Source organism: Delphinapterus leucas, chromosome 20 (genome assembly GCF_059928025.1).
Source record: "Delphinapterus leucas isolate spDelLeu-1000000601 "Yukka" chromosome 20, BTC_Dleu_Yukka2, whole genome shotgun sequence".
Taxonomy (NCBI): Eukaryota; Metazoa; Chordata; class Mammalia; order Artiodactyla; family Monodontidae; genus Delphinapterus; species Delphinapterus leucas.
In genome coordinates this window covers 4,606,373-4,616,314 of record NC_143148.1, presented here as the reverse complement: position 1 = coordinate 4,616,314, position 9,942 = coordinate 4,606,373, and the positions used below count along the sequence as shown (strand labels likewise).

The window sequence follows — 9,942 nt, the reverse complement described above, 5'->3', positions numbered from 1 at the left end:
ATCCTTTATAATAAGTCAGTAGTACTAAGTAAAGGGCCTTCTTGAGTTCTGCGAGCCATTCTAGCAAATTATGGAACCCAAGGAGGGAGTCCTGGTAACCCCAGTTTTCTAGCCAGTTGAAAATGAAAATTTCATTCATTTATCAACAAATATATTTATGAATGTCTCCTATGTGAGAACAAAACAGGCTAAGGAATATCTGCTGTAATGGAGATTTTATCTCATTTGGTAGTGGCAAAGGGATCAACATGTAATAACTCCTTTATTTGGAGTGGATATTCCCACTGTCCTCAGAAGTATGGGAGGCCTGGGACTTGTGGCTGGAGTTTGAAGTGGGGGTGGCCTTGTGGGACTGAGCCCTTAACTTGTGGGGTCTGATGATAACTCCAAGTGGTTAGTATACCCAGATTCAGAATTGAACTGAGGACTTCCCTGGTGGCACAGTGGTTAAGAATCCGCCTGCTAATGCAGGGGACACGGGTTCGAGCCCTGATCTGGGAAGATCCCACATGCCGCAGAGCAACTAAGCCCGTGTGCCACAACTACCCAGCGCACGCGGCTAGAGCCTGTGCTCTGTAATGAGAAGCCACCGCAATGAGTAGCCCCCCGCTCAGCAACGAACACCCAACGCAGCCAAAAATAAATAAATAAATTTATTTAAAAAAAAAAAAAAAAGAATTGAATCATTGGACACTCATTTCGTGTCCAGAGTTAGAGAACTGGTGGTTGATGTGAAAACAAAAACAAAAACAAAACAAAAAACCCAACACACACACACATTTGGTGTCAGAAATGTTGGGAGCAAAAACCAGTTCATAATCTGTACCCAGGTAAACTCTTCCCTCAAAACCCTCCATTACAGAGAGTGCTATTAAGACTTAAGTAGATCAGATGACTTCTGTGGCTCTCCGTCAGCTTCTTCCCCAAGTCTCCCCAGTACCTGCTTAATGGGCTTTTGAACAAAGCAGCCATGGTGGGCTATGTATGGATTTGCTTCATCAAAGCTATGGAACTTTGTCACTGATGTCGGCCCACCTTGCTGGCAGCAGCAAGTAGCGCTGGGCCCCCAGTGTGGTACGGTTTCCTAGGGAGACCAGCCAAATACCTGGTCACCCGAGGAGCACATTGGACCCTTTCCATCATGGATCGGGCAATGACTTTTTCCTGCCTGGGTTGTAATTAACTCTGGGTTGTATTTGCTTTCCTTGCCTTCCTCACACCTGCCAATGGCAGCATCTGTGTACACGTTCAATGATCCTATTCACCGTCATGTTAACACACACAATATTGCTTCTGATCAAGGAACCCAGTTTATTAGGAAGTTAGGGGGCGGGGCCGTGTACTTGATCACCCGAAAGCAGCTACTCTCAGAGAACAGAGGCACGTCCTGTTTGAGACTGGGTTTCAGTGCCAGGTTGGAGACAGCATCTTTGGGGTTGGGCTGCTGTCCTGCAGGACGGGTAAGCACTCTGAACCAGTGGCACATACATGATGCCAGATTACACAAGACCTGGGAACCCTACGGGGTCACAGCTGATGACTCACTCTTTAAATGTTTGCTTCCTGTTCCTGCTACCCTGAACTCTGCTGTTTTGAAGTTTGAATGCCTTAAACGGGGAACACTTCCACCGGAGAGCACAACTGCAGTAAACTGTGAGTGGTGATAGCCCCTTGACTATTTGGGGTATCTCAGGAGTGCCACTTCAGGGTCAAGCAAAAAGAGTGATTGATTTGGGCAAGAAGGGGGGCCTGACCCCCCGGGGGGGGTCAAGGAGGTGTGTGAATAGAACCTGGGGTCGTCCCTGGAGAACCTCCAACGAATACCATGTCCTGACTCCTTCCACATCCTGATGCGGGGCTCATAGAGACCCCCCCTCCCCTAAGCAGGGCACATAATGACAGAGAGGGTCTGTGTCTACCGCCTTTGCAGGGCACAAAAGTGGGCATACAGGCTCCACACCCCTCCCACCCCAACCATACCCCCCCCCAACTTCTGCAGAGCACACAGCGTCCAGGTGCCCCCCCCAGCCCCTCCCACCTCCGTAGGGCACGCAGCCGGGTACACAGAGCTCCCGCATCCCTTCGGACCCCTCCCTTCGCGACGCGAGAGTCTTCCACCCTAGGACTCGGCCTCAAAGCCTTCTCAGTAGTCGGCCTGGAAGACACCCAGCAGTAGCAACGCGGGCAGCTGCCGGTCGCCGAGCCTCCGCGGCCGCCACGAGGCCCCGCCCAGCGGCAGCCTAGAGCAAGGCCGCGCCGGGGACGACTGCAGAGCACGGTGAGTGAGCCCGGCCAGCAGGGAGGGACCCGGGCGTCCCGGTCCCCGCCCCACCCCAGCCCCGGGCAGTGCCTCCCCACCTTCAGCTCCCGCTTGCTTCTTGGCTCGTCAATCCGTCTCAGGGCCCCAGAGCCGCCCCTAAAAAAGGACCCCCGTGCTCTGGGGCCCGGGCAGACCAGCCCCTTGGGCCCTCCCCTCTTGCAGGAACCAGGAATCTGGCACCCCCAGCCCCCAGTCTCGTCCTCATTAAGCTTCTGAGCCCCTCCCTCTTTCCAGGAGCCAGGATTGCAAGCCAAAAATATCTCTCCCTTACAGACCCAAGAGGCCTGGCTAGCAACCACATCTGCTCCGAAAACCCAGGAGCCTGAGCCGCAATTGCTCTTTTGAGCCAAGATTCTGGGCCCGCGGCCTCGGAGTCCATGCCCCCAACTCCTATGGCCTCGATCTCAGAAGTCCTGCTACCAACAACCCCCCTCCCCTGCCCCCATCGACAGGGACATATGGGAGCTAGGGGTCTGGCCCATCAGTCCCTTACACCGCGAATCCCAGTGTAAATGAGCATTAGGAGACCCATTTTGCTCTTCCCTCAAATTCCTTACTTACAGGAATCCAACCACTGTTCTTTTGGGGACCCAGGAGTCGGGGACCTCAGCCCGGAAACCCCCTAAAGCCTAGGGATCGGCACACCCTCAACTGTTTCCTATTTCAGGGACCCAGGAGACACAGACCCTAGCAAACAGACCCCATTAAATTGAGAGGCCCAGTCCCCCAACCCACCGCGACCTAGAAGTCCAAAATTTCGTCCATCCTGGAAGAGCAGGGCCAGAGCAGAGGAGGAGGGAGGGGCCAGGAAGGGAGAGGGAGAACGGATTGAGGTGAGACTGGGGTGGGGACCTGAGCTGGGGGGCTCTGTCCTAAACAAAGTCTAAACAGACGGGTTGCCATGGCAACGGCCTTCCCCGGGCCTGCTCTGGAGACCTCCAGTGCTGTGTCGAGGAGGGCACCCCCAGGAGCATCCACTCCGCCAGCTGTTGTGTCTTCCTGTTTTGTCACCACGGAAACGGTGACCTCAGCCCTCCACCCCTACTGCTGGCGGGGCGGGAGAGCTGCTGTGTATTTATCTCTGGGGATGTGGTCTTATCTTGGCCCCGCCCTCGGGGCGGGACTGGGATAGCCCTGGCAGAGGGTGTCCCTTACTCGGCTCCAGCCCAGAGCTCCGGCCCCTCCCCCAGCCCTGCCCGCGCTCACTCCCCGGCCCTCCAACCGCACCCAGACCGCAGACCCTCCTAGTCTGCAGCTGTCGCTTCTGCACCAGCCGCAGCCGCCACAGGCCCGTAAGGTGAGGCTGAGGGATCCCCCGAGAATGGGAGCAGCGTCCAGGATTCTTGGGTGCAGAGGGATTCCAAATGTCTTCAGTCCCTAGAAAGATGGGCTGGGTCAGGACTCGGGTTCTGGAGAGGAGAGGGCTGGGGACATGAACTCATACGGGTCATACATCTGAAAAAGGAGGGGGAGTGGGGCCTGGACCCCTGGGTCTGAGGGAGGAGGGGCCGGGGGTCTGGACTCCTTGGTCTGAGTGGGGAGGGGCCGGGGGTCTGGATCCTGGGTCTGAGGGAGGAGGGGCTGGGGACCTGGACCCCTGGGTCTGAGGGAGGAGGGGCCGGGGGCCTGGATCCCTGGGTCTGATGGAGGAGGGGGCTGGGGGCCCGGACTCCTGGGTCTGATGGAGGAGGGGCTGGGGCCTGGAGAAGCTTGGAATTGGGAGTCCTGGGTTTGAGAAGGGGAGTGGCTGGGGTTCAGAATTACTGACCCCCTCCCCATCCAGGGGACAGAATCCGAACTTTAGACTCAAAAGGCCAGAGATGGAGCTTCAGCACCCGTGGTCCCAAAGTGAAGATGGAGCTGGGCCCCTTGGTGCTGAGAGCACAGGGCGCGCTTCTGAGTTTGCGGAGTGATGGGGTGTGGTGTCTGGCGAGGAGGTGGGGAGAGGACTGGGCGTGGCAGCGAAATCCTCAGCTTCTCCACGAAGCCAAAGGGTGTTTTCCTCTCCCTCCTCGGGTCTCTGGCAGTTCTTTCCTGAGCTCTGACCTCAGGCGACGGCTGGGGGCTCTGAGAGTGGAGACGGACCCGTCCTCTCCGGGTGGTCCGTGCGCTAACTTACCTTCCAGGGGAGACTTAACTGACTGTGGCCCGCCCTCTGCCTCCTGGGCCTGTCCCAACTTCCTCCTAACGGGTCGGGGGAAGCGGGAGGTGGCCCGGGAGGTCCAGCTGTAGCTGGGAGACCAGCCTTACGGGAGGTGCTGGGAGGTGTGGCCACTCTCTCTGGACTGGATTCCAACGCTGTGCACAGTTTCCCGCCGCGGGGCGGGAGGCGTCCGCAAGGCGAACCCAGGGGTCCGGGTACATAGCCACTCCTCTCTTAGAGGCGCTCTTGGGGGCGGGGTCCAGGCTCCCGGCCCACCTTATGGGGACCCAGAACTCACATTTTGAAGGACCCAGAAATTCGAACGTGCAGGCTTCTCCTCCTGCGACCCGGCGCCCGGGCTCTGCCCCCCTTCCCCCGCCGGAATTCGCGAGCACGGCGGGGGTCCCAGCACCGCCTCCCGGCCCCCGCCACATTCCAAATGGCTGGGCTGACTTGAATCCCTTATAAGGACGGAGACGCGGCGCCGCCCGGGCCGCCCGCCCCCTCAGCCACCGCCCAGGGCCCTCCGGCCGCCGGCCCCGCGGCTTTCCTGGCGGGGGCAGGGTTACGCTCATACACGCCCACGCCGGCCCGCGGGCCGCGCACTTTGGCTAGGTTCCCTCCACTCCCGTCCTCGCAGTTTGCGGAAAGAGGAGGAAAGAAGGGGCGGGGCGGGGCGGGGCTTCCCCGGGGTCACCATCCCCGACCTCTTAGGGGCTCCGGGCCAAATCCCCGCCCTGGCTGGGAGGCGCGCCCAGGGTCTGCGGAGCCTCACCGCGCGTTCTGGGTGAGCCCCGGGCAGTAGGCCGGCTGGTCGCCTGGGTCCCGGGAGGGTGGAGCCGGGTCTGAGCGGACGCTGACGTTGTTTCTCCCTCCTGTCCTCTGACTAGCCTTTTCCAGGTGTCTGACTTAATCCGCCTCCAGAGCCGGATCTTTCTCTGGTGGGATCTTCAGCAAAGACCGCTGGTGAGTGGGCTGGGGGCTCTGACTCTTGGGTCTGAGGAGGGAGAGGTTCTGATGTCTGGACTCCTGGGTCTGAGGGAGACGGACCTGAGGCCTGAGCTGCTCTGTCAGAGGAAGGAGTGGGCTGAGGGCCCTGAACATTGGGTTCTGAGATAAGAGTTGGGGAGTGCAGTGCTCCTGGGTCTTAAGGAGGAGGGGCTGGGGACTTGGACTCCTGGATCCTGAGACCTGGGACCTTGCGTTCCAAAGAGAGGGGCCCAGACACCTGTGTATATGAGGAAGAAGTATGTTCAGCAGCTGTGGCCTCCTGTGTCCCCAGGAAGCTATTGTACAGGGACAGCTGGGCTAAAGGCTGTGACACTGCCCTCCTGACACTGGAAGGAGGATGTTGCATTGTCTCGGGGCTGAGAGAGGCCTTCTGAGATTTTTAGAGGTGGCAACCAAGAGATTAGCTATTTTAGGGCCTGAGGGAGGACCTGGACACCTGGTCAGGAATTGAGGCCAGGCCTTCATTCCTGAGGGTCTTTAGGACAAGGACATCAAAGTCAAAGGTTCTAAAGGGATAGAAGAAAGAAGTTGATTTCCCTGAGTCTGGTGTGCTCACGGCTGAGGGCCCAGAGCCCTGGGGTCTGAAGCTGTATTTCTGAATGAGGGAGAGCTAGAGATTTCAGTGGCACTGGGCCAGCTGAGAGAATCTGGGGAGCTGAGTTTCCCAGAAGTTGGGGAACTAGGGGGCTGGACCTCATGTTGGGGAAGGGGGAGAGGCTTCCTTTGGGTTGAAGTACTCCAGACCGAAATCCATTTGGCCATAGCAGGGGTGCTGCCGAGATTGGTAAGACCCAGTTCCAGAAGGGAGAGAGGGCTCTTGTCTTCCAGGAGCTGGGGCCAGCCTCCTGCTTAGTGAGAGGAGACAGGCTGGAAGGACGGAAGCTCTGATCAGATGTGGGTCCCTGAGAAGGTTTCCATGTAGAGGCTGGACTCCTGAATGTCTGGAGGCTGGAAATGTTTAGGACCCTTAGGTGAAAGAGAGGCTGGGCTGCAGCGTCCTGGGTACCCAAAGGGAGGAAGTGCAGAGATGGAGTTTCTGAGAGGTCACAGAAGACAGGGCCTCTTCTTCTGCTGCTGCTGCTTCTTTTTTTTTTTTTTTTTTGCGGTACGCAGGCCTCTCACTATTGTGGCCTCTCCCGTTGCAGAGCACAGGCTCTGGACGCGCAGGCTCAGCGGCCATGGCTCACAGGCCCAGCCGCTCTGCGGCATGTGGGATCTTCCCAGACCGGGGCACGAACCCGTGTCCCCTGCATCGGCAGGTGGACTCTGAACCACTTCGCCACCAGGGAAGCCCTTTTTTTTTTTTTTTTTTTTTAATATTTATTTATTTGGCTGCGCTGTGTTTTAGTTGCGGCACGCGGGATCTTTTAGTTGTGTCACGCGGGCTCTAGTTCCCTGACCAGGGATCAAACCTGGGCCCCCTGCATTGGAAGCTCTGAGTCTTAACCACTGGACTGCCAGGGAAGTCCCTAGAGCAGAATCTTGAGTGGCTGGGTTGCTGAGTCCCTGAGGGACGGAGGGCAGCTTTGTGTGTTTGGAGTGGAAAGAAAGATACGTGGTTTTACAGGAGTTGGCTTTTGGGGAGAGGAAAGGAGGGTCCTGGGAAGAAAAGAGATAGGGGACTACACTCCTGAGCTCTGACATGAGGCTGGAGGGAGGAGGAGGCTAGCACCGGGCGACCACCTCATCCCTGGAGGGCTGGGACTGGCCCAGTATGAAAACTCACATCCTGGGTACGCCTCAGCTAGAGTTGAGATTACGTTGTCCACACGCCCCCTCACTCCAGGGAGGCAAGTGCTGGGGGCCTGGATCCTCCAGTTTGGAACCTCCTTAGGACACCTTCTTTCCCCTCCACCCAGCCATGCCGGTGACGGTGACCCGCACCACCATCACGACCACGTCGTCGTCCTCGGGCCTGGGCTTCCCGACCACCGTGGGGTCCCCTCGGGCACTGACCCAGCCCCTGGGCCTCCTCCGCCTGCTGCAGCTGATCTCCACCTGTGTGGCCTTCTCGCTGGTGGCCAGTGTGGGCGCTTGGACGGGCGCCATGGGTAACTGGTCCATGTTTACCTGGTGCTTCTGCTTCGCCGTGACCCTGATCATCCTCATCGTTGAGTTAGGCGGGCTCCAGGCCCGCTTCCCCCTGTCCTGGCGCAACTTTCCCATCACCTACGCCTGCTACGCCGCCCTCTTCTGCCTCTCGGCCTCCATCATCTACCCTACCACGTACGTCCAGTTCTTGTCTCACGGCCGCTCCCGGGACCACGCCATTGCCGCCACCACCTTCTCCTGCATCGCTTGCGTGGCTTATGCCACCGAAGTGGCCTGGACCCGGGCACGGCCCGGCGAGATCACTGGCTACATGGCCACCGTGCCAGGCCTGCTCAAGGTGCTGGAGACCTTCGTGGCCTGCGTCATCTTCGCCTTCATCAGCAACCCCTACCTGTACCAGCACCAGCCGGCCCTAGAGTGGTGCGTGGCCGTGTACTCCATCTGCTTCATCCTGGCGGCCGTGGCCATCCTGCTGAACCTGGGCGACTGCACCAACATGCTGCCCGTCCCCTTCCCCAGTTTCCTGTCCGGGCTGGCCCTGCTCTCCGTCCTCTTCTACGCCACGGCTCTGGTCCTCTGGCCGCTCTACCAGTTCGACGAGAAGTACCACGGCCAGCCCCGGCGGTCCATGGATGGGAGCTGCAGCAGCAGCCACGCCTACTACGTGTGCTCCTGGGACCGCCGACTGGCTGTGGCCATCTTGACAGCCATTAACCTGCTGGCTTACGTGGCCGACCTGGTGTACTCGGCCCGCCTGGTTTTTGTCAGGGTCTGAGGCTCTGCCCTGGAGGGGCTACCGATTCCCTCTTCTCAGTGGAGGTTCTTTACCAAGTTCTGAGGCCGTCTGAGGTCCTCTTCCCGGCTCCCCTCTCTCCTGCGTTTCTCATACCCTTCCCAGCTCACCCTCCTCTCTTTTCTGTTTCTTTCACTCCTTCTGCTCTGTCTCCCTTTTGTTCTGTTTGGTTACAACATCCTGTTTGGCTTCCTTCTCTTTCTGCTCTCTTCTTTTCTACACGTTCTGCTTTGGGGCTCTTTTCTGGTCGTCCTGTTTGTTTTCTCAACTGCCTGTTGTCTGACCAGCTCTTCCCACTTTCCTTCTGATCGATCAGGAGCCCTGAGACTTCGTCCTTCTCTGCCCCACAGCCCACTCCCACCTCCAAAGGTGCTGAGCCCCACATCACACACCCCTTTTGCAGCTGTTCATACCCTGGGCCTCCAGAGGGGCCTCATTGCCAAAGCATGCCTGCCCACCCTGGCTGTGCCTTAGTTGGTGTGTATGTGTGTGTGTCTGGGGGGTGGGGGTGGGTAGCTAGGGATCGGGCCCCCTTTCTCCCAGTGGAGGCGGGGTGTACAGTGTACCTCCCCTTTAAGTTAAAAGAAAGAAAAAAACTCTGGAGGTCAATAATTTCCAGTGGGCGGGAGGCTTAAAGCATAGACCCTCGGTCCCTAGATCCCGCCTGGCGCTCAGCCTCGCCTGAGATCGGCTCCAGAATTTTTGCCAGGCTTACTAAAAACCCACTGCCTAGAGGCCATCTTAAAGGAAGCAAGGGGTGTATGACTTCCATCCCAACTACTCCCTGGGGTATCAAAACACTGGCAAAAAAACTGCATTGTCTTGAAGACAACTGTCTGAAGCATTTGTAAGGGCCAGTGATGTGGCCCTCCAGCCTCAGTGTCAAAAACTGCATCTCCTGCCTTTGCAGGGAGGAGAAGAAAATGGCCACTGCCAGCCTTAAAGGTGATGTTAGCCTGTTGTTTTTTTTTCTGGTCACGAGAGCAACAATCACTGGGTGGCCCTTTTCTTAAAAGGGAAGTTTCTTTTGAAAACAATTTTGGGGGTGGGTGGGTTGGGGGGTGGGAATTGCTACTGTGCCATAGTCAAAGGAATTGCATTGCTTGAGTGTGTGGTGTACACACACGTGTGGTTGTGCGTGCTAGTTGCTTTCTGCTGCTGCTGCTTCCTGCTTCTCTGGGACTCACATGCGTAACATGATCTATATAAATGTATAAATATCTATTTTATTTTTTTTAAATTCCCTGGAGCTTCTGGTTCCCATCAGCCCCTGCTGTCAGTCATAGAGAGAAGCCTTGTCCCTTCTCCCACATCCATTATGTTCTTTTTTTTAAAACCCCAATATAAAGATAAAAGAATGACTTGTGCTTGCTTTATTAATGGGGAGGGCTCCAAGAGAGAGGGCAAGGCCGAGGTTGCTGGGTCTGGTAGGAGAACGGGGCTGGGGTGAAGACAGCTTTGGCCCCATCAGAAAAAAACTGAGTCTGGATCTTACACATTACTCTCTCTCAAATGAGGAGAGCTAGTTAGGATAGAAATGAACAAGACTTCTCCCTCCTTGGAGTCCCACGAGCACCTCAGAAATACCGTGTCCCATTCTGAGTGCAGCATCTTGCCTCCAAA

The 9,942-nt window shown here is 57.2% G+C and overlaps 1 protein-coding gene across 3 annotated transcripts; it reads left to right on the top strand.

Moving 5' to 3' along the window:
• The first annotated feature begins 1,581 nt into the window (after nucleotides 1-1,581).
• MYADM (myeloid associated differentiation marker) lies at nucleotides 1,582-9,680 on the top strand. Of its 3 annotated transcripts, XM_022586013.3 has the most exons (5): nucleotides 1,594-1,653; nucleotides 2,000-2,278; nucleotides 2,594-3,617; nucleotides 5,354-5,429; nucleotides 7,334-9,680. In XM_022586013.3, exon 5 carries the CDS (start codon nucleotides 7,336-7,338, stop codon nucleotides 8,299-8,301), a length of 966 nt encoding a protein of 321 aa, XP_022441721.1. In that variant the 5' UTR covers nucleotides 1,594-1,653; nucleotides 2,000-2,278; nucleotides 2,594-3,617; nucleotides 5,354-5,429; nucleotides 7,334-7,335; the 3' UTR covers nucleotides 8,302-9,680. The 3 variants fall into 3 exon arrangements, with proteins under 3 accessions (XP_089758233.1, XP_022441721.1, XP_022441720.1); XM_022586012.3 differs by lacking the exon at nucleotides 2,594-3,617; XM_089902107.1 differs by lacking the exons at nucleotides 2,000-2,278; nucleotides 2,594-3,617 and having other exon boundaries at nucleotides 1,582-1,653.
• Nucleotides 9,681-9,942: the final 262 nt, after the last annotated feature.